The sequence below is a fragment of the Callorhinchus milii genome, unplaced genomic scaffold (genome assembly GCF_018977255.1).
Source record: "Callorhinchus milii isolate IMCB2004 unplaced genomic scaffold, IMCB_Cmil_1.0 Scaffold22, whole genome shotgun sequence".
Classification (NCBI taxonomy): domain Eukaryota; kingdom Metazoa; phylum Chordata; class Chondrichthyes; order Chimaeriformes; family Callorhinchidae; genus Callorhinchus; species Callorhinchus milii.
In genome coordinates, this window is record NW_024704763.1 from 1450117 (window position 1) to 1473709 (window position 23593).

Here is a 23593-nt window from a genome sequence, read left to right on the forward strand (position 1 = left end):
CGCACCCCCCACCCCCAACCCAAACTAACTAAAACTTGATTTTTATTCGGCAGCAATCTCCGTGTTCCTATCCCACACGTAACCTTTTTTTTAAAAAAAAGCCACAAATCTGGGTCATGATTGATCGATGTATTATTGAGGGGGGCAACTATCTGTTTGTCAGCTGATCTGGTGACCTAGGGGGAGGGAGGGAAAAGGAGAACCATTTCCCCCCCACCCCCCCCACCAAATTCCAAGCTCTTTTCCAAGAGAGATGAGATGAAGCCAGGAAACAGCCTGTGAAAGGGAGAGAGGCTTACAATTCAACGTGAAACTGAGATATCTTGGCCGGTCATCCCACCCTGATCCCTATGGAGATCTCCGCACTCTTTCCACTTCATCACCTCCACGGAAAGCTGCCAACAACTCCAAACAGGTTCCCTGGAAGGTCTCCTCAACATTCCAGCTCTGTTCCTCAAGAGATAGTGTCTGACTTTCCATACAGACAGCTCTGGGATAGATATTTGCTGAATTTCCGTACAGATTCTTTTGGAATGCGCTTAGCATCTGAGGGCAGCCTTTAGCCGTGTGTAAAATACAATGCAGGTTGTTAACCCCCATCCTCACTGAGATTCCCCTCAAACACTCTGGGACGCTGCCCTGTGTGAGGGGCGCTATAGTTAAATGCAAGTTGTTGTTGTTGTTTCCCCTCATTTGCAACAGGACATGATTCTCGTTAACGCGCAAAGCTGTAGGCAGGCGACAACAACAACAACATGCAGTTGTATAGCGCTCTTCAGGTGGGGGGCAGCGCCTCAGAGCGCTTAGCAGTGGTGGAGATTGATGGCGTGCCGACGAGAGGAGGGAGCTGATTATAATAATAATAATCCTTGCATTTGATATAGCGCCTTATCACGTTTTTTTTAAATCGATGACTATCAGAGATATCGAGCTGACGGCCGCCTGAACCAAAACCGCTTTTTACCGTGAAGGTGAAGTTGAATGGAGGATCGCGGTCGTCGCCGGTGTCCGGGTCATGAGTGGATTGCACCTCGAAATGCATTGGGTTGGACTCCCTGCCGGGGGCAAAAAAAAAACACACGTGTAAACCCCGAGACCTCTCGCCTCAGATCCTCAGCAGCACACAGTGTGAGCGGGGCCTGATTGTTCTCCATACTGATCCATTCTCAATCAGCTGAATTAGTTGATAATAATAATAATAATAATAATAATCCTTGCATTTGATACAGCGCCTGATCACGTCGTGGAGACGTCTCAAAGCGCTTCACAGGATATACTGTAAAGTGAATTGACTGTGTATCATGTGGGAGAAACATGGCAGCCAATTGCGCACAGCGGCGTCCCACATGGAGTGAGCGACCGATTCTATTTAGGGGATTGTTGGCCAATCTCCCTTCTCTTTTTGCACGGTGACGTGGGATTTTTGACATCCACTTGAATAGGCAGACCGAGCTTTGGTTTAAACGTCTCACCCGAAGGACGACAACTCCGACAACCCAGGGCTCCGGCCCCCTCCCTTCCAAATCAAGACTGTGAGCTACCAAACGGGTGTGGGAACCATTAGCTTCCTGGTCCATTGGTTAGAGAGAGAGAGAGAGAGAGCTATGGACAGAGCCAAGTGGGCTACACGGAGGGCAGACGTGTACCTTGTGAGCAGGAGATCAGCTTCATATCGCACTGGCACCCACAGGTGGAAGGTGTTGTCAGCCAGAGTCTCTTCTGCTTCATCACCGTCGCTGGGTATGACATCAACAACAACTTGCATTTATATAGTCAAAACACAACATACTGCAGGCCCTGGAAACCTGAAAACAAAAACAGAAGTCGCTGGGAACACTCAGCAGGTCAGGCAGCATCTATGGAGAAAGGAAAGTGAGTCAACGACTCAGCCTGACCTGCTGAGTGTTCCCAGCGACTTCTGTTCTTGTTTGCATTCCTATAATGCCCTTCACACAGGGCAGCGTCTCGGAGCACTTACAACAAGCGCAGGTAATAATAATAATAATCCTTGCAGCTGATACAGCGCCTTATCACGTCGTTGGCTGTACACACCTGCTGGTTGTCAGCACCACCTCCACGGTACCCAGGAAGACGGAATGGCTGAACTCGAACTCCAAGCGGAAAGCGACCTGCGAAGGAGGAAGATGGGTTGAGACCAGCGCTGAGAAGCAGTCAGCAGCCTCTGATCAGAGCAAACCCCAGCTCTCTCTCAGCTCTGCCACTCGGCCAAGCGGAGAGAACAGAGAGCCCTGGCACCTCACCAAACCTGGTGTGAGCAGAGCATAGGAGCTGGTCTGCAAACCCACCCACCCCACACACAGTGTCACAGGATAATAATAATAATAATAATAATATTAATCCTTGCATTTGATACAGAGCCTCATCAGGTCTTCCAGACGTCTCAAAGCGCTTCACAGGATGCACTGTAAAGTGGAGTGACTGTGTTTTGTGGGCAATGGCGTGTGGTATCGGCCCCCAAACGATCGTGGATTTGAGTGACCAAATTATTATTAATTTAGTATTTTTTTTATTTGAAAGAAAATTTTAAAAAGAAAATGCTAAGATTCCTCCTTAAACCGCGCTGCCAAAAATAACATGGTTTTATTTTCCTTTCACACACCGCCCAACCCCGCCCCGCACCACCCCCGCTTTAAAAAGATCAAGACTATTCGTTACGTTTAAAAGCCGGGAGTAGCTTACATCTGTGCGCAACACATTGTAGGAAATACGCCTTGAGTTCTGTGGCTGAGATTGTGTCCTCGACTGGACTCTGTTCTGGCACTCATTAGGACACACACTGCCACGCACACGCATGCTTCTTTATCTCCTTGGCAGCTCACAGCCAGCGAAGGCAGCCTGTGAAATGTTTTTCTCTCTTCGGGCAGCCGTGTGTCTGACGAACGTGGTAACGTTAGAGGAGTTGCATGTTAGAGGAGTGAGTCGCCCTTCCACACTGAAGGTTGCACATCACCAGCTGGCAATGCCCTACCCTCTGGGGCTTTGGCTCGCAGGGTTAACAGGAGCTGAGTATGAACAGTCCCTGTTGATGACGTGTGTGTTGTTATGCTCCTTTCGACTTGGAAAGGCTTATCAGAGAATCACAGAGATAACAGCACAGAGGGAGAATATTTAGCCTATCTTGCCTTTGCCGGGTCTCCGAGAGCAATCATCCATTTACTCCCCCACCCGCAGCCCACCCCCTGCCCTGCAATAACAGCAACATTTATATAGCGCCACAGAGCGCTTTAATGCTTCTCTCTTTCTAATGTGTGTCCAATTTCACAGGCTGGCCCCAATCCCCAGTCACTTACCCTGGATTGGGATCTGAAGACTGGGTACCCCACAGTGCACAGTTTGTTTCTTTGCCCCTTTTCCAGATTCAAGCAATCGATTTTAGCGTCACTGTCATCCTGTAAGAGAGAGAGAGAAGGAAAGAGGAGACCGGGTTCCATTACCTCCTGTCAGAGTCTGTTGTTAGTGCAGATGACGCCACAGTCATTGGAACACAGGAATTGTGAGATGAAAATAGATCAAGGTCTTGGTCTCCTTTTAACCATCCTTATAGTCGTACACCACAATAATGGAGATGTTGATAGCCATTAACTCTGTAAAGTCACTACATGTTATAGTAAATCCTGTGAAGCTCTTTGGGATGTCCTCTGAAACCTGAAAGGTACTGTGAGTGGCCTCAGTGTCACTGGGCTACTGGATGTAAGATTCCTGGATCCCCCTGCTGTATGAGTTGCACACACATACATATTGGTGTTGTACATTGTTATATCAGGGTAAATCTGCTCAGATCAGGCCATGTAGTCCAGATCTCCCCGTCCCCCGCCTTTCACTACCATTACCAACCAACCAACCCTCCCTCCCTCCTTCCCTCAACGTGTCCAAGAGCAATGTCCAGTCCCTAAGAAGGAAGATTTCTCCCAAAGCACAGATTTCAGATATTCAAACATGTTGGCAGCAACATTTTATGAGCGAGGGTTGGTACCATGTGGTTGGAGTTTGTGCTGCATTCGATGTAATAAAGCTGTTTATAGACCCTGGGTTACAGAGAACAGGTGGGCAGAGGGCAAGGACACAGCGGGACCTTCATCAACGGTCAACCAGTCACCCGTCCAATCAATACCCAACGCTGGATAATAATAATAATAATAATCCTTACATTTCATATAGTGCCTTATCACCTCATTGAGACGTCTCAAAGTGTTTCATAGAGGTCACTATGAAGTGAATAGACTGTATATTTTGTAGGCGAAACATGGCAGTCAATTGGGCACAGCGGTGTCCCACAAACAGTCGTTCGGATTGAAATTGTGTGCGTGTGTCCGTAAACATGTGAGAGGGGGGGAAACTGGGAGAGATCTCAAATTCAGGTCTGTAAGAAAGGTTCTGTGTGAGTGTATGCTTTCGATCTCCCTGCTTCCCCCACCGCCCTCCACCCTCCCTGACCCCAACCCCCCAGCTCGGGTCGTACCTCTGTCTGTCCAGCGCCTTGAGACGTCCTCCCAATGTGAAAGGCGCTTTACAAATGTAATTTTGTTGTTGTCTGTTGTTGTTGTTGGGAGGGGGGGGGGGGAAACAAACCTGCTCCCCTATGGTAAAGCTGACAAAAATCCAAACCAAACTAACTAGGCTAACACAACATAAAAAGTGCGTCTGACATCTGTAACTGTGGTTTAGTTACGAGTTTATTAATTGCTGTTTAGATTTTTTTTTCCAGCCCCAAAGATCATATTTTGGAATGTCGAGCCGGCAAGAGCATTCCAATCCCATTTCCCACAAATTTCCTCTACAACCACCCATCCCCTCACTTCCCAACTATCTCTCCATCTGCCTTTTACACACATTAACTGGTTCTGCCTCTACAATCTTGTGGGCCAGGACCCTGTTCTCACCCCCTCTCCACCTTTGTCATTTATTTGGTTCCTTTTACAAGTTAATTTCTATTTGACATTTGATTCCATCCCCATGGAAAACACTTTAAATCCACTCTTAATCTATAATAATAATAATCTTTGCAATTGATATAGCGCCTTATTACCTCGTTGAGACGTCGCAAAGCGCTTGATAGAATATACTGTAAAGCAAATTGACTGTTTATTCTGCGACAGCCAATTATTAACCCTGCAAAGCGATCCAACTAACAACCAGGTTCCAATTTACTACTTGGTAATAATAATAATATAATATGATAATAATAATCCTCGCATTTGATATAGCGCTTTTCACGTCTTCTCGACGTCTCAAAGCGCTTCACAGCAGACACTGTAAAGTGAATTGACTGTATATTTGTGGGTGAAACACGGCAGTCAATTGCGCACAGTAGCGTCTGTCCTACAAACAGTCATGGATTTAAATGACCAATTTATTATTGTTTTGTTTTGGAGGGATTATTATTAGGCGTGTGGAGTAAGGAAACTTGCCCAAGGTTTCGCCCGGCCTGGAATTGAACCCAGATGTCTCGCTTGCGAGGCGAGTGCTCTAACCTCTGAGCTACAGGACTCCACAAGGTAAATAGAGGTGTACGGAGTAAGAAATCTTGCCTAAGGTTTTGCCCTGCCCGGGAGTCTAACGTGGGTCCTCTCGCTTGCGAGGCGAGTGCTCTAACCACTACATTACTGGACTGTTTGATTGGTTTGGTCTCAGGTCTCATTCCCCACCATTTGTTGGCGACAGTAAATCATTGACTGCTTACCCGCTGCACCATTGTGGCGAATCGCAGGTTCCTGGAGAAGGTGGCATTCAGCACCGTGTTGTACGCATTCTCTCGTCGGTTTTCCAACCACACCTCCAGCACCAGCCGCCTCCTGCTGCTCTCTATACTGAAGGGGAATTGGCTGGAGGAAAGAAGTGAGTGAGTGAAAGAGAGAGGGAGGGAGGGAGGGAGGGAGGAAGTGAGTGAATGAGTGAGAGAGGGAGAGAGAGGGAGGGAAGGAGGAAGGAAATGAAGGATAGAGTGAGTGAATGAGTGAGAGGGAGGGAGTGAGTGAGTGAGTGAGGGAGAGAGAGAGGAGGAGAGGAAAGATGGGGTAAGGTAGAGACAGGTAGAGAGGGGGAGGGAGAGATAGGAAGAGTGGGTGGGGAGAGAGAGAGAGAGAGAGAGAGAAAGAAACAGAGAGAGGGAGTTGGTGAGTGATTGATGGGACTCTAGGTCACACTACTGAAGCTCTCTGGCTTTCCTCTTAAATCTTGAGTGAGCAATTTCACACTTTAATCAGGTTTTGTAAATTCTGGCCAAAATCGTGATCTGCTCCAGTGCTCTCGAGTTCCAGATGTGAAAGTGCTGTGTCCTCCCCTGGTTTCCTCATTAAACCCCAAACCTGGGCTCCCAGCACAGCACAGCACAGTACAGCACACACGAGGCATTGAACCTGTATCCTTGCTGGTCTAGATCTTATCTCGTCCAGCACCCGAACAGGCACAGACAAGGTCTCATCCAAAGGACAGCATGTCTGACAATACAGCAGCCGCCCCACCACCCGCCCCACCCCTGGAGTCTGACCACGAGCCGAGGGGAGAGGGAGGGGATGAGGTGACCGTAAGCACACGGTCAAAAAGGTAGGTCTTTAGGTGGGATTTGAAAGTGGGGAGGGAGGGGGTTAGAGTTGCCGTTGCACTTACCTGGAGCCGTGAACATTGCTCTGGACTCGCAGCAGCAGGTCAGGCACACAGTGCTCGTCCTCTCCACAATCGCTCCAGAAGCCGAGCTGGGCAGCACACAGGCAGGAGGAGAGGGGACAACGTAAGCCGGGCAATGGTCAGGAGACAGGCCGGAAAGGTCCACATTACATAATAATAATAATCCCTGTGTTTGATGTTGACAGCGCCTTTCACGTCAGGAGGAAACGTCAATGCTCTTCGCAGGACATACTGTGAACCCACAGTGATTGACAACTGGAACAGGGTTGCCAAGGAGGCATAATCTTGTGAAGTGTAGTGACTGTGTGTTCTGTAGCCATTGCAAAATTTAAGACCACCACCCCCCCCACCCCCACGATGAACACCAGACGGGACCTCGGTTTAACATCTGTTAACATCATAACGAGGGATGGCAACAACCCCCCCCCCCTCTCCCCCAATTTGCCAATTTATTAATCAGCCGTGAACTGTGAGCTCCAAGTCCTGACGTGGGATTTGACAGAACCCCCTCCCCCCCAAATCTATCTCATCCAAATGGTGTTGGTTCCCCCCGCACCACATATATATTACTTACCGAGGTCTTCACTGTGGTGGGCCAGCCGTCGTCCAGCACTGGGCCATAGTCGGGGTCTGAAAGCATGAAGTCCAATATAAACCCAATTGGTCTCACATAATCCATCGTGTCCTAGAGAGAGAGCGAGAGAGAGTCAGTCCTGACATCAGCAAAGCCCAGCAGGAACTAGGAAACATTTTCCAGGGGCCCAGTCCAGGCAGTGACTCCCCCACTCACCAGCACGTGGAAGCTGATCTGGTCGCACGTCTCCAGCTCGGGCACCACGGTGATGTTGTTGTGGACGTTTTTCTCAAAGTTTTCGTCAAACAGGGCGCGAGGTGTGTACCTGCGCTCATCGATCGTGGTGTTGTACTGAATAACTGCAAAACAATCAGCTGCGTTTCACTCTCTTCTTCAAATGCCTCGCTGCTTGTGGTTTAGTCTCCCTGGAACTCTGTCCCCCAATTCCCTCGAACTCACTCGCTCTCGCTCGCCTTCATTCTTGCCCTCCCTCCCTCTCGCCCTCCCCCCCCCGCCCTCCCTGCCTCACTCTCCCTCCCTCCCTCCTGCCCTCCCTGCCTCACTCCCCCTCCCTCCTGCCCTCCCTGCCTCCCTCCCTTCCTCCCTCACTCCCTCCCTCCTGCCTTCCCTTGCTGAATCACTGTATCTTTCTGTCGCTCTCTCTTGCCCTCCCTCCCTCCCTCCCTCGCTGGGTATGAAGGGATGATTACTGCAGTGGGTAAGGTACCGAGGCTGTCGTTCAGCAGTCCGGGAGACTTGGCTGTGATGGTGAAGCAGATCAGCACTGACATACAGCTGCACTCCTTGCCGTTCCTCTTGCAGTCCTTGTTGAAGATGTTGATTTTAGGGGGTTCGAACCTCATGCTGGCGTTGACCTGGATGATACTGCGGGACCTGAGGGGTGGGAAGAGGCCAGAGGCAGGCGTGTCACTGAGCAGCGGGACACTAACCCCTTCCCATGAGATGTTAAACCAAAGTCCCATCTGTGTCTGTTCAGGTGGACGTTAAAGATCCCACATAGCATTATTCGCAAAGAAAAGGGAGTTTCTCTCCCCCCCGGTGTCCTGGCCAACAAAATTGGTTGATCACTTCATGACTGTTTGTGTGTCGTCGCTGTGCGCAATTGGCTGCCACGTCTCGGCCACAAAAAACACAGTCACTGCACTTTACAGTGTATCCTGAGAAGCGCTTTGAGACGCCTTGAAGTTGTGATAAGGCGCTGTGTCAAATGTGAGGATTATGATTATTATTATTCTCTCCTCACAGCACGAAGAAGCAACTCGTGTTTTTAAAAGCTCTCAAATAGCTTCTCAAGCAATTGGTGTCTTTTGTAAATAGAGTTGAGGTACAGATCAGCCATGAACTAATAGAATGGTGGAACTGGCTCGAGGGGCTGAATGGCCTGCTCCTGCTCCTACGTTCCTATGTACAGACCTGTTGCTGCTAACCTGAAGGGGAGGGCAGGACTGACTGAGCCAGGCTGACACACATGTGTTATGTAGCAGTGGGTGGGGGGGGGGGGAGAGGGAGGGGGGATGGGGTGTGGTGTGGTTGGGCACATGTAGAGCTTGAGGTGAAAGCCATAAGCAGAGCAAGGTGACAGGGGAGAGGAGGGGGGGTTGGCGGGGTGGTGGGTGAGCGAGGCTGGAGGGAGGGGTGGAGGGAGGCGGGGGGGGCCGGGGAAGAGACACGAACACTAACCACAGCTGGATGGCTCTGCCCAGTGCCCCCACCGCCAGGTCCACCAGCCCGTCATCGTTCATGTCCAGCTGCCCGTGGATACTGCGGCCAAAATACAGGATCGCTGGCCCGATCTCCCTCGCCGAGATTCTCTGTAAGAGACATAGATCCTGGTCACCACACCTGAGAGTAACAATAACAGCAACAACAATAATAACAATAATATAGTAATCCTTGCATTTGACACAGCGCCTTATCATGTCATCGAGACGTCTGAAAGCGCTTCACAGGGTGTACTGTAAAATGAAGTGACTGTATGTTTTGTGGGTGAAATGAACCCACAACATTCTGACTGCGAGGCGAGAGTGCTATCACTGAGCCAGGCTAATAATGATAATAATAATACTAACAATAACAATCTTTACATTTGACACAGCGCCTCTCGCATCCAGCCACACATCCTTTCACATTTTTCCTTTTCTACCGTTCGTCCAATTCCCTTTGAAAACCTCTCATGGATTCTGCTTCAAACCACTGGATTTCGTCAGATTTTCCATTCCTAATTTTAGTGTTTGTGTGGGACAGACTGCCTGTCTGACTGACTGACTGATTGACTGCCTGTCTGCCTGTCTGTCTGACTGACTGACTGCCTGACTTTTTAAACTGCATCCAAAAAAAAATCTCGTAACTTCTCTCTCTGGGTTTTTGTTTGTGATGATCTTAAATCGATTCCCTCATTGCTCAGTTATTCATTCCCTGGCTGGTGTAAATCAGTTCACCTCATTTTAACTCATATAAAAACCCTCTAAACTGTGAGCCCCTTTGTCGGGTCTCCTCTCAGCTGTGCTGTTGCTGTGACAGATACCGTTACACTGTTCCTCGTTCTCTGTTATACTAACGTGCTCTCTGATCATAGAGATGGATCAATTAGACAGCAGATCCATTGCAATCTGCAGTTTTGTTTACAAGCAGACATTTTTGGCTTATGAACCACAAATACCAGTGGTTTTTCCAGTGACTTTAGGATTAGAGTATGAGGTCGCTAAAACCTCCAAAACAGATGCTTGTTGGTTTGGATCATAGAGTGATGTGTTCAAGACTGTGCTTTGTCTGGGGCTCTCTCTCTCTCTCTCACTGCAACTTAGAGCCCAATGTGCCCCCAACCTTGTAACCTGGATAGAGCCCGTAGTGTCGTGGTTAGCGAGAGAACCCAGGTTCAATTCCCAGGAGGGGCGAAACTTTACTCCACCCGCCACTGTTTACCCAGCAGTAAGTAGGAACCCGGTTGTTAGTCGATTGGCGGATTGCATTCCGGGGGTAATAATCCCTTGAAAAAAAAATGGGGTCATTCAATCCACGACTGTTTGTGGGACACTGCTGTGCGCGATCGGCTGCCGTGTTTAACCCACAAAATACACGGTCACTACACTTTACAGTATATTCAGTGAAGCGCTTTGAGACGTCTCAATGACGCGATAAGGCGCTGTGTCAAACGAAAGGCGAAAAGGGACTGAAAGGATTGCTCTTAAAGGAGCCGGCGGAGACACGATGGGACAAACAGCCTTCTTCTGTGCCGCAAAAACGTTGGTGGTTCCGCGGGGTGTGTATAGTGTCGCCCGATCCCTCGCTACCTGTTTGTAGTTCCGCTGGATGTTTCTTTCGAGTCCGTGAAACACGTAGATGACCCCGCGATTCTCGTCCTCCAGCGGCGCCCCCACCACCAGGTCGTTGTAGAAGTCGTGGTTGAGATCGGGGACCGCGGCGATGGCGGAGCCGAAGCGAGAGTTCTGGGATCGGTCGGTAACTTCCAGAACGTTGTCGAAGGCAAAGGTATTCTGGGAAAGTAACATAAATAAAAAACAGAGCAAGCTGTAAACGTACGAGACACACCCCGCGCCCCCCACCCCCCCACCCAGAACCGCACTCCCCCAGCAGTAACCTCCACAGTCTCAGCTGACGCTCCAATGCAATGCTGGGGGAGTGCTGCATTCTCGCAGGGGATGGGCCGTCCTTTGGACGAGACGTAAAACCGAGTTCCCTGTGTGTGCTGTTCGGATGGATGTCAAAGATCTCGCGGTGCTGCTCGTGAAAGAGAAGGCAATTTCTCTGACCAACAATCTCACAGTCATGAAACCTCTCGCTCGCTCCAGTGACCCACAAAGCCACAGAGTTAATAAATAGCTTTATCTGAGGCGGGATTGCTGGCCAGGCCACTGGGAGAGAGAAACTCCCTTCTCTTTCCAACAGCGCTGAGGGCTCTTTGACATCCAACTAATCAGGTAATAGACGGTTAGGCCTCGGTTTTAATGTCTCATCTGAAGGATGGCAAGTCCAACAATGCAGCCTCCCCCCAGCACTGTGCTGGGAGCGACAGCCCAGACTGCGAGCTCAAGTCCTGACGTGAGGACTGACCCCACGTGTGCGTTCCGATTACCTTCTTGAGGGCGTAGATGTAAATCCGTCCTTTCTCTCTGCCGTTGCTGAAGTACATGGGGGCCCCGACCAGCAGAATGTCCGTCACTCCATCAGCGTCCACATCCAGAGAGTTTATTTCACTTCCAAAGTACGACCCGATCTGAAAAGCCAGGCCCTTAAATTAGCCGCTGATAATCAATAATCCGTGTGGTATTCGGTGTGAACAGGCTCCTGTCCGCACACAGAGAGGAAGGACTTGCCTTTTTATTGCGCTTATAACATCAGAAAGCATCTCACAGTCAAGCATAGTGACTGTTTTTCAGGCAGCCAATTTGTGCATAAACAGCCGCGAACGAGGTGAATGAGCGATTTTAAATGGGGGGATTGTCGGTCAGGACAGGGCAGGGCAGACCAGGGCAGGGCAGGGCAGGCCAGGCCATATATATAGAATATACTGCAAAGTAGTAATAATTCTGAAAACGTAGTGAAACCTTGGGCAAGTTTCCTTACCCCACACAGAGCCTAATAATATTCCCTCCAAAACCAAAAACAATAATAAATTGGTCATTTTCAATCTACGACTGTTTGTGGGACATTGCTGTGCGCAATTGGCTGCCGCGTTCGCCCACAAATATACAGTCAATTCACTTTACAGTGTGTTCTGTGAAGCGCTTTGGGATGTCCTCCCGACGTGAAAAGCGCTATATCAAATGCAAGGATTATTATTATTATTATTATGTGAAAATTCAGTGACGGCTTTTTTTGAGAAAGAATGGGAGGGTTTTATTTGGCCAGCTAAAAATGGAAGCAGTTTCTAAAATAATCACATTTCTGGAGCCGTCACTGGGACAGTAACAGTAAGACACATTATTCCTGTTGGGCATTTGGCAGACCGCATCAGACGGAGCAAATTTTTGCAAACCACCGTCAGTGCTTTGAACAGAAGGCCTGTAATTTGCTGCATACATGGTTTGTTCACACGAGGCCGCTATTGTGTGATGCTTCGTTGCACACGCAACAGATGTGAGCGTGCATTTTGGGTTAGATCTAAGGCTGTGTCTCGATGTGTGTGTGTGAGCCTGGCTCAGTCGCTCGTACTCTCCCCTCAGAGTGTGGGGCTTACGTGTTCAAGACCAGATGAAGAGGACCCGGCTTTGATTCCTGAGCGGGCCGAAACCTTAGGCACGTTTCCTTATTCCACGCACACGCCTCGGTTTACCTAACCCAGTTGTCAGTCGATTGGTGGATCGCTTTCCAGGGTTTATAATCCCTCAAAAAAAAATTGGTCACTCAATCCACGGCTGTTTGTGGGACACCGATGTGTGCAATTGGCTGCCGCGTTTCGCCCACAAGATACACAGTCAATCCACTTTTCAGTATATCCTGTGAAGCGATTAGAGACGTCTCGAGGACGTGATAAGGCGCTGTATCAAACGCAAGGATTATTATTATTACTCTACTTCCAAAATGGACCAGTCACCCTCACGTGGTGGGGTTTAGGAGACGAGGAGACACACAGACAGACAGACACAGACGCACAGACACACAAACACACAGACACACCCAGACCCACAGACACAAAGACGCACAGACACACAAACACACAGACACACACAGACAGACCTGCTGTCCTTTCAGTGACTGCCGGATGGTCACGCTCCCGTTGTTCTTCATTGTAAACAGCACCACCTTCCCCGTGTGGTTGAACCTGGGCGCTCCGGCCACATACCACCTCCTCTTTGGCGCGAGGGTCACCGAATTAATGGTGTAGCCTGTTAAACACACACAGACACACACACACGCACACACACACACACACAGAGCTCGTTATGTATCATCATTATGACGTGGAGAAAAGGAGGAGGAGGAAATGGGATTAAAATATCTGCCGGGATTTCAGAACCTCGCCTGACTCTATGGATGTCACAGCTTTTGACGGCTCATCTCAACCGATCGTTTTTTCACATTTGCTGAGCTGATGTGCTCTAGAGATGAGATAAAACATCTCTACCAACTCAAAGGTCTGGATTTGTCTTATTTCAGCTCTTAAGAGGTTTGCGTCCAGCTTTACTCCCCCTCCTCCTCGCCCTTTAACTCATTTTTCAAATCATATGTTTCCAATCAAAACGGGAACAGAATGAAAACATTATAAAGGGAATGGATCTTGGCTATCCCTCTGCCATGTCCTCACTCCTTTGAGCACTTGACAACAGCTCGGGATTTTTTTATAACGTACTTTTGGGGAAGGAAAATACCCGAGTGAGGCTCAGTGATGGAGCCAGGTGTGTGTGAATTGTTAACCCTTTGGCCTCTCTGGGGACTCATCAGCTTTAGGTCTTGTGGGAACCATTTTTAGGGCTTTTGGGCAGAGTGAGGGAACATGGAGAAAAGGAGGAGGAAATGGGATTAAAAGATCTCCCCACGTCCTAACCCCCTCCTGTCTCGATACGTACCAGGTCCCGGTTGCAGTTGGAGGCGATTTCAAAGCCCTCCGGAGCCTTGCTCCTCCCTACCTTTGTGTGAATGTCATTTGTTGTTGTTGTTTGGATTCGAAAGATTTCCCCCGATCATCAGGACTTGTCCCCCATCCTCCCCATCCCCCCGTCCCCCACCCTCCGCTCGGCTCAGCTCTTACCCAGGTAAGCCCCGTGGTTCTTCAGCTCCTCAGGGAACTCCTGTGCGTAGGCGTCCTTGGGGGGGATGACACGGCCCTGGCTGGTCTGCTTCAGCACCGCGCCCGTCCAGTCATATGCACCCACTGCCCCCAGCAGTATCCCGTCCTGCAAGCAAAATAGGCCCTGAGTGTAGTGGTTAGAGAGCTCGCCTCACAAGCGAGAGGACCTGCGTTCGATTCCTGGGTGGGTCGGGGTGAAACCTTAGGCAAATTTCCTTGCACCACACGTCTCTGGTTACCCAGCAGTAAGTAGGAACCCAGTTGTTTTTCGAATTGCAGATCACTTTCCGGGTAATGATTCCCCCTTGAAAAAATAATTTGGTCACTTAATCCACAATTGGCTGCTGCATTTTGCCCACAAAATACACAGTCAATCCCCTTTACAGGATATCCTGTGAAGCGCTTTGAGGCGTCTCAATGACGTGATAAGGCGCTATATCAAATGCAAGGAATGTTATTATTATTATTATTATCACTAGGTCCTCACTTTTCATCCAGTGCCAAAAGAGTCAAACAATTGAGAACCATCGAAGGGCCAGAGTGTAGTGACTGTGTATTCAGATGTAAACTTGGTAGAACAAGTTCCAGGAGGATTATTGACCAGTGGAACAATTCAATAAAAAATCCTTGGACAAAGGGAGAGTGAGTGGGGAGGGAGGGGGGGGGGGGGGGGGGTGGGGGGAGGGGGGGAGTGGGAAGGTGGTAGACTGAGTGACTCAGAGTCAATAACCCCCAATCTTATTTCCCCATTATTATTGCTGAACATCAGCAATAATAATTAGGACAGTTTCGTGCCAGATTACTCTCAGGACTGAATCAATGTGTACTTTAGGGTAGTTTCCTCCTTCCTGGGGAATCTGTTGTGCAGATGCTGTGGGTAAACTCGTCTTTTTTTATATGAAAACAAATGCATTCTTTTAAAAGTTAAAGATGCCTTTCGGCCCCTCTCTCCATCTTCAAAGCACATCCTGTTTGAAAGAAAAAAAATGTAACTTTGCAATTCTCTTTTCGGTTTTCCCTTCGAACGGTGCATTAGGGGTCGACCGAGATGGAAGATGAAGATTTTTTGAGAGAGAGAGAGAGACTCACACACAGGAGCTTCTCACTGTGTAACAGGTTAGACAGGGCCAACGTTCCATCTAGGACAACGCTGCCAGAAATTCCCAGCTGTGTCAGCACAGACGCTCAATAAACATGTCCAGAATCCGTAATTCCATTATTGAATGAATTGTTATGATTGATAAAACAGAGAGATCACTAACCCAAATCCAACCAGGATGTGATGCGCTAAAACATACTGTCACAGAGGGCCAGGGAGAGTGGCTCATTTGGTGGGTTTGATAGGGAGATAATAATAATAATAATCCTTGCATTTGATATAGCGCCTTATCACGTTGTTGTGACGTCTCAAAGCACTTCACAGAATATACCGTAAAGAAGATTGATTGTGTGCTTTGTGGGCAAAACGCGACAGCCAATTGCGCACAGCAGTGTCCCACAAACAGTCGTGGATTGATTGAGTGACCACATTTCTTTCTGATGGGCAGGCTCTGTGGAAGTGAGGAATTTTGTGGGCTTTTGAGGAAAGATGGAGGAAATGGTATTACAAGATCTGCTATAAAAAGACCAGAACAGGTTTGATGGGCTGAATGGAGTCATACTGTTCTTGGAGCTTTATACACATGTAATATTGTTGTTGTTGTTGATCCTAAGGGTAGGCAGAGGCCTTCAACATCTAGATTGAGTCCAGAGCAAATCTGCTGGTATGCAATGCAGGGAGACCTGGAAGCGAAGCTGGAGCTTGCTGGGGCCAGGGGATGTAACACAACACTAGCCAGTGGCTTTGCAAAAGGTTTTACAATGAGCAGGTCATGGATCTCAGGCACTTAGATTGAGCCAATCTCAAATTGGACTCGAGAGGGGAAGGGATAATAAGGTGGGAGAAGATCCCATCATCAGATCCAACTTAATGGTTGAGCAGCCAGACCAAACAGCAGAATTAATGACCCAATCAAAATAAATACGAAACATGATGATCTACAAATAAAAATAATAAATTTGTGATTGAAGTGGATCGCAGTGTTTGGAATTGTTTACATTATTTGTGGAAGTGTTTATTTTTTTTCCTACATGAACGTTTGGCTGAGAGGGGTTGGCATGAGGGGAGTGCTGGGCTGTGAGCACCAGATTACCAGAAGCTGCTCAGGCTCCTTGCCAGCCCGTGAGTCAGGCAAATGCGAGGATTACGAGCTGCTCTTTTCTGCTTCTTTTATTTCAACAGAAACATCAATTGTCTGGTGTTAGGGAGATGGAGGTTGGGGGAGTGCGAGAGAGACGGGTTAGCCAATTCTCTGGCTTGAAGTCAAGGCTTGATTGATAGTCAACTGGAGTCAGGGAGGGAGATGGGCAAAGTGGCCCAGAAACAGTTATTGCAACAGTGAACAGGAGCCAGGGTAAGTGAGTGAGTGAGTTTTGGATTGTAACTCGATTCCTAGTTCTGTGCTGAGTTAGCTGATTTCCACTATGCTGTGGTTACAACAGGACTCAGACCCCAACCCCCACCACCCCCATCCGGCTTTGGGAGGGAGGAAGTGGTGAGGATTGCCAGTACAGTAACCCCTGCAGGGCATTTGGGTGAGGACAGAATGAAGGGAGGGTGGACTTTTTTGAAAGGGTTCCCGGATGTCAGGAAAGTCTCTCTCTCATTCCCTCTCCCCAGTTTTTCCAAATGTAGGTACAATAGTTTTTAAATGCTCTGAGACGCTACCCTGTGTGCACTACATATACACGTGTAAGTTGTTGTTGTTGTAGTTACACATCTCAAAGCACTTTAGAGAGATGGAAATGTAATGAAGGCAGGATGGAAGTTGAATGGAGGAAAAGGGGGGAAAGGGAGAAGGCATTGGGGGTGTTGGGGGGAGGAAAGGGAGGGAAGCAAAGGTGCAGTCAAAGATGTGGGTGTTTTGAAAGAAAGCGATGAGAGAGAGTGTGGGGTGGAAGGATTGAGGGAGAGATTTCCAATGAGTGGGAGCAGCTGAGATGAGTTTTGCTAAGATTTGTTTCTGCCCTCACGGCTCACAGGACAGATAATCCCAGATCAAATTGCTTCTGATATTCACCGCTCAAATCAAATAAAAAATAATAATGCTGGAAGCTAAGAAACCAAAGCAAAACATTGTCAAAACAATTTTATTTTCCATCGACGTTTGCTACATCAATTATACTGCGCTGGCCCTCTCTGCAACACGCTAATTACTGAGTGGGGATTGATGTGGGTTAGACTCTCAGTGTACAGCTGTCCTCTGTGGCTTTCGCTAAACCACGAGGACATCTAATTGAGTCAGTTTATTAGTTCTTTGTTTCACGATTTTTATGTTGCTGAGTCGTTAATTTAGGTCCCATCTGCTCTATGGCCATTTCTCTCCCTCTCACACACCCACACCTTCCTTCCTTGTGGAGTCCCATAGCGTAGTGGTTAGAGCGCTCACCTCGCAAGCGAGAGGACCCAGGATTGATTCCCAGGTGGGGCAAAACTTAGGCAGGTTTCCTTATTTCACACACACGCCTCTGTTTATCCAGCAGTAAGTAGGAACCCAGTTGTTAGTTGATTGGTAGATCACTTTCCGGGGGTAATAATCCCTCCAAAAAGAAATGTGGTCACTCAATCCACGATCGGGTGTTTGTTGGATGCTGCTGTGCACAATTGGTTACTGCTATTCGCCCACAAAATATAGTCAATCCACTTTACAGTATATCCTGTGAAGCGCTTTGAGACACCTCAACCACTTGATAAAGACCTGTATCAAATGCAAGGTTATTCTTATTGTTACTCTCTCCAGGTGGGGGTTGGGGAGAGGGAGGAGAGAATGGGAATAATCCTACACTACCTCTCCTCTCGAGACTTGAATGAGTGGAGACATTTGTTTAAGGAATTAAGCACATCTCACCTCGACCACGTGAGTTGAAAATCCGGCTTGTGACATCTCCAGCTGAAAGGAGGTTTCGTTCTGCACATTGGTTCCTGGAAAAATAAAGTAATATAATAATAATAATAGGAATTGAACCTGGGTTCCCTCGCTTGCGGGGCGAGACCGGTAACCACTCAGCTAAGGGACCCCATGAATGAGAATAGATTTACAATCAATTGGACGTGAACCTTTGAGAACGTTAAAGGTGCGATTCGGGGGGGTGGGGGCGAGAGTGTTCGTCGTGCCCAGGGTCGGCGCTCCATGTGTGTAGGGTGGGGGGGGGGCACGTGACAAGCATTCCACAGACTCTGTTACCTTCCAGGCTGAAGATCCTGGCTCCGAGCGCGTCCACAATATCTTTCAGGGCGGCCTCGTCTGAGACGTTGAAGAAGTGCTTGTCCCAGGGCTCGCTGGCGATCGACTTGATCTCCTTCAGGAAGTGGGTGGGGTTTATACCTCTCCTGTTATAGTACCCCAGCACCTGGCGGGGAGACAAACACACAGTCACTACAGTTCACAGCAAACTCTGGGGCGCGCTTTGAAACGTCCTCTTGATGTGAAAGACGCTGTATCCGATGCAAAGTTTTTTGTAATGTTACTCTAACCAGCGCTGACTTCTCTCTCTCTCACTCTCTGTTTCATCTGAAATGACTAGCTGTGGGCCCAAGCCTCAGTAACCACCGTTATAATAATAATAATAATCCTAAGTGCCTTATGATATCGTTGAGACGTTTCAAAGCGCTTAACAGGATATACTGTAAAGTGGAGTGACTGTGTATTTGGTGGGCGTCTTAAGAGTGTGCTGGCATCGTGCTTGAGCCCCTCTCTGCCCGCCTCCCCATACCTACCGCGATGGAGTATCTGGTGATGTTGTCCCTCTCACTGTTCTCGATCACTTTCTTCAGGTGGGGGCTGTCATGGGATTCCCCATCCGTGATCACAATCATCACTTTCTTGGCTCCCTCCCTCGCTCCCCGACTGGTGCTGAAGGCCTCAGAGCTGAAACCCAGAGAGAGTGAGAAACGTCAACGGTGCTCAGTCACAGTACAACCATTGCATTGATTTAGCGCCCTTCACGCGGGGCGGTGTATCAGAGCGCACAGTACAATATTCCTTGCATTCGATACGGCACCTTTCACGTTAGGAGGACGTCTCAAAGCGCTTCACAGGATTCACTGTAAAGTGTAGTGACTGCATGTTTCATAGGCGAACGGGGCAGCCAGTTTGTGCATAAACGGCCATAAAGTGAGTGAAATGAGGGATTTTATCGGGAGGGATTGTCGGCCAGGACACCGGGAGAGACACACTTGCTCCAATAATAACAGGAAAATGGTCAAACAAATACCACATTGTGAGCGGCGGTTATGAGATCACCAAATATCTGCAAGGCCAGCAGTGGTGGTGCAAGTCTGGGAGGCCTGTGGTCAGAGTAACATTAACCTAAACCATCCCTGCTCATCGGTATGTGTGTGTTTGGGGGTGGGGGGGGAGCAGCGATCCATTAGACCAACCCCAAAGTGGCAAGAATCCCTTCTCCAGTGACTGACTCCCTCACATCACATGTGCAGCATTTTCAAGACTGAGTAGATAGATGTCTGTGAGGCAGGGGATCAAGGGATTATGGAGCAAAGGCTGGTAAAGGGAGTTGAGGTACAGATCAGCTGTGATCTAACAGAATGGCGGAACATGCTCGAGGGGCTGAATGGCCTCCACCTGTTCCCATGTACACGTTACCGAGCTATTTCGATGCCATGTGCAGTGTTGGTCTCGGTGCCTCCGCGCTGCTCAATGCTCCTGGCGGCTTTCACCACGCCAGACACAGACGTGTAATCCCGCAGCTCAAACTCGTGCACAGCAGTCTCCCCGTACTGTACAATCCCCAGCTACAGGGGGAGCAAAACCAGGGGGTCAGGGGGTAGGAGGGTGAGGGTGAGAGAGGGTGAAGGTGGCAGAGGGTGAGGGCAGAGGGTGAGGGTGAGAGAGGGTGAGGGTGGCAGAGGGATGAGATACAAAACGAATGAATTATTATTATGGAATATAATAACACAAAATAATTTAAATGATTCTGTAAATTATTACTGAATAATAATGCAAAGTAAATTAAATTATTGTGGAACACATCAAATACATAAATTACCCTCCCGTTTGTGGGTGAACACAGCAACCAATTTTTTTCATAAAATATACTGTATTTTTATACACATTAATATACAAAATATACATTATTATTAAGTGTAGTGACTGTATATTTCGCGCGGGGAAATGTTCTGCTGTGGCCTGAGGGGAAGTGTCCACGGTGTCAGGACAGGAAACAGGAATCTCTCCACAGAGCTCACCCGGATCTGGCCTGGTCCAATGTAGAATTTCTTGAGGATGCTGATGAGGAAGGTCTGCACCTCGTACCAGGGGTAGATGCTGTTGGAACCGTCCAGGACTATCACAATGTCCATGTAAGTCTCACACCCTGCGTCGGGGAACAAGCCAGAGAAACAGCGTCACTCCAACCTCACGTTTACCCCCTCGCACAGTGTAAGCTCCTTAAACTAAAGCCTGATCTTAACTCTTTACACTTAACTCAGCCACTGCACCCCAAAACTCTGGAACCCCCTCCCTCAATCTCTCCGCTGTGCCCCCTCCTTCCCCATCTTCAGGTGACGCCAGAAGACCTCCCATGGTGACTGCTCTAAAACTATCCCCCTCCCCACCTCCCATCTCAGTCCCTGACCCCCTGCCTGCCCCCCCACCCCCACCACTTGCCCCCTGGTTCCTCGGCGGTTTGGAAGCAGACTCGCGAGCGTGCGGAGGGAGAGACGGGGTGACTGACGTACGCTGGATGGCGGGAGCGAAGGCACGGGCACTCTTGAAGTTGGAGCTGATCTTGCAGCAGAGGCCGGTGCTGTAGTAGGAACTCCCACACTCGTGAGACCAGAGCGGGCCGCAGGTCTGTGTGTGTGAGAGAGAAAGAGAGAGAGAGAGAGAAGGCAAATAGTAAGGAGTATTGTGACTGTGAGTTTGTAGACCAATTTTTGGGACAACCCATTTAGCAATGTCCAAACTCATGGGTTGCCATCCCGGGATTTGGGGAATATCATTACCATACGGGATCCCAGGATTGCAATAACAGTCACCTCATCAAACCTTAGGGGAAGGGGGGGATGAGAAGAGTCAATTGTGATTTTCCACTGCCCAACTCCCCGCTCTCCCACCCCAACACTCTGCGGGTGTTACACTGTGACTGAAAGCACCCGCACTGTTAGAATCAGGGTGTTTACACATGTTAAAATCATAGCCATTCACCCCCGATATAAGGAGAACACAGGGCATAAAATCACTTCATAAATAGTGCTATTAATAGCTGGCAAACTGTCCCCACATTGCTTTGCTTTGTAAATGTGCAGTTCACTGGGATGACTAATGCATCACTTTAATAGCTCACCACAAAACTGTTGTCCTCAGGATTGCTGGTTAAAGTCATGCCAAGCCTCATGTCATCCTTGTGCTCAGACACAAAGGGTAGCGATACTCTTCCTGATGTAAACAAGAAACAAAACACCCTCAGCTCAATCTGCTGCTCAACAGTGATCGTAACAATAATCCTCGCACTCACTACCTGAGCCAGAACACTCAAACATCTCAAAACACTTCCCTGGTGGTTGATGTCAAGTCTAGTGACTGTGTTCTGTCAGCAGATGCGACTGGCGATTTGTCAGCCATTAAGCGAATCGATTAGGGGACGTCCTTCCGATGTGAAAGGAGCTTTATAAATGTGCTGTTGATGTTGTTATCTGGGGGATTGTTGGCAAGAGAGAGAGAGAGAGAGAGAAAGAAGAGAGGACGAGAGAGAGAAACTCCATTCTCTGTTTGATTAGTGCCAGGGGATCTTTAACATAAACCTGAACAGACACAGACGGGGGAGGTGGGTTTAAGGTCTCTTCGAAAGGACGTACCTCCCCCAGCACTGCACTGGAGCATCAGCCTGGACTGTGAGCTCAAAGCTCTGATGTAGAGCTTGAATGACAACAACTGAGATAGGTCCTAAGGCCCAATTTAAGGACAGATAGATATAAGGAGTGGGAGCCGCTCTGTGGCTTTACCGATGGAGGATTGCGGAGCTCTGTACAGGGGTAGAACATGCCAAGTGAATGTCTTTCATCTGCGGTGAGATTGTTTCCCTGGCTCTGTCCCCAGCATCTGTGTTTGCGTGTAGCTATCAGAGACGGGAGGGATTTCAGGAGCTTGGCTCACAATAACATGAGCTGCTCTCTGGGTGGCTGAACTGAGCCATCTGCACACACCCTCACCCTCACAGGCTTAAGACCCTCGCTGGCTCCTCCTCTATTAAACCCAGGCCCCATCTGTGCCTGTTCGAGTGGACCTTACCAACCCTCTCGGAAATGGGAAAGAAATTTCTCTCTCCTGGTGTCTTGGCTGACAATCCCCCACATAAATAAACCATTCACTTCACGGTGCTTTCAGAACATAAGAATTGTTGGATGAAAGAAGACCAAGGTCCATCCAGTTCGCTTTCCACCACCCTGGCAGTCACTTGCGCATGTCATGTCCCAAACTGTATGCTGCACTTTTGTAGGATGTTTCTTTGCGAAAAATTGGCTTCCGCATTTGCCTATAAAATACAGGGTCACTACACTCGAAAATGATTCCCCGTGAAACCATTTGAGGATATTTATAGGAACTGTATCAAATGAAGAGAAGTCACTATTGTGCTTCCAAAGGAGAAAGGCTGACAGTTCATGTCTTTGCAATAAATTGAGCAGACAAATGGCACGGACTGTACCTAGGTTGAGTTTCCCGCAGCCAAAACTGGTCTGGTTTCTCACCGGACACCGGTACACATCGCCCGTCTTCTTCTTCCCCGGTCCGTCCCATGGGGCACCGACCAGAAGCCTGAGGAGAGCGGGAATCATAACATTAATAACAAAATAATAATCCTTATATTTGATGTAGGGCCTTATTCACATTGAGACGTCTCAAAGCGCTTCACAGGATGTACTGTAAAGTGGAGTGACCGTGTGATTTGGGGGCAAAACGCAGCAGCCAATTGCTCACAGCAGTGTCCCACAAACAGTCGTGGAATTGAGTAAGTAAATAATAATAATAATAATAATAATCCTTGCATTTGATATAGCGCTTTTCACGTCGAGAGAACGTCCCAAAGCGCTTCACAGAACACACTGTAAAGTGAATTGACTGTATATTTGTGGGCGAACGCGGCAGCCAATTGCTCGCAGCAATGTCCCACAAACAGTCGTAGATTGAAAATGACCAATTTATTATTGTTTTTGGTTTTGGAGGGATTATTATTAGGCTCTGTGTGGAGTAAGGAAACTTGCCCAAGGTTTCACCCTCTGCCTGGAATTGAACTCAGGTCTCTCGCTTGCAAAGCGAGTGCTCTAACCACTGAGCTACAGGACTCCAAATTTCTTTTGAAGGGATTATTACCCCCGGTAAGTGATCCGTCAATCAGCCAACACCTGGGAACGCTGCACAAAGCGATGACAGTAAGGTGATTCCAGCCCGACTGGGATTTCTTTATTACAAACCCGTTAAGAAACACAACAAAATTAGACCCTCATTATCTTAGCAAGCAAGCTACTCAGTCAATGGCAAATTTCTGTA

General features: G+C 48.5%; 1 protein-coding gene across 1 annotated transcript in view; it reads right to left on the minus strand.

The window, feature by feature from the left end:
• itga11a (integrin, alpha 11a) overlaps positions 1-23593 on the minus strand; it is a 40624-nt gene that overhangs the window by 5702 nt on the left and 11329 nt on the right. Inside the window, exons 3-24 of the mRNA XM_007910019.2 lie at positions 22752-22861; positions 21393-21484; positions 20785-20899; positions 20293-20420; positions 19691-19839; positions 18805-18955; positions 18272-18437; positions 17936-18009; positions 13950-14094; positions 12938-13086; positions 11334-11474; positions 10531-10734; positions 8921-9051; positions 7947-8113; positions 7436-7578; positions 7220-7330; positions 6628-6713; positions 5702-5843; positions 3312-3410; positions 2053-2129; positions 1647-1736; positions 965-1055 (exon numbers count right to left, since the gene is read on the minus strand). Coding sequence (XP_007908210.2) covers positions 965-1055; positions 1647-1736; positions 2053-2129; positions 3312-3410; positions 5702-5843; positions 6628-6713; positions 7220-7330; positions 7436-7578; positions 7947-8113; positions 8921-9051; positions 10531-10734; positions 11334-11474; positions 12938-13086; positions 13950-14094; positions 17936-18009; positions 18272-18437; positions 18805-18955; positions 19691-19839; positions 20293-20420; positions 20785-20899; positions 21393-21484; positions 22752-22861 — 2761 coding nt within the window. The remainder of the gene's footprint in view (positions 1-964; positions 1056-1646; positions 1737-2052; positions 2130-3311; positions 3411-5701; positions 5844-6627; positions 6714-7219; positions 7331-7435; positions 7579-7946; positions 8114-8920; positions 9052-10530; positions 10735-11333; positions 11475-12937; positions 13087-13949; positions 14095-17935; positions 18010-18271; positions 18438-18804; positions 18956-19690; positions 19840-20292; positions 20421-20784; positions 20900-21392; positions 21485-22751; positions 22862-23593) is intronic.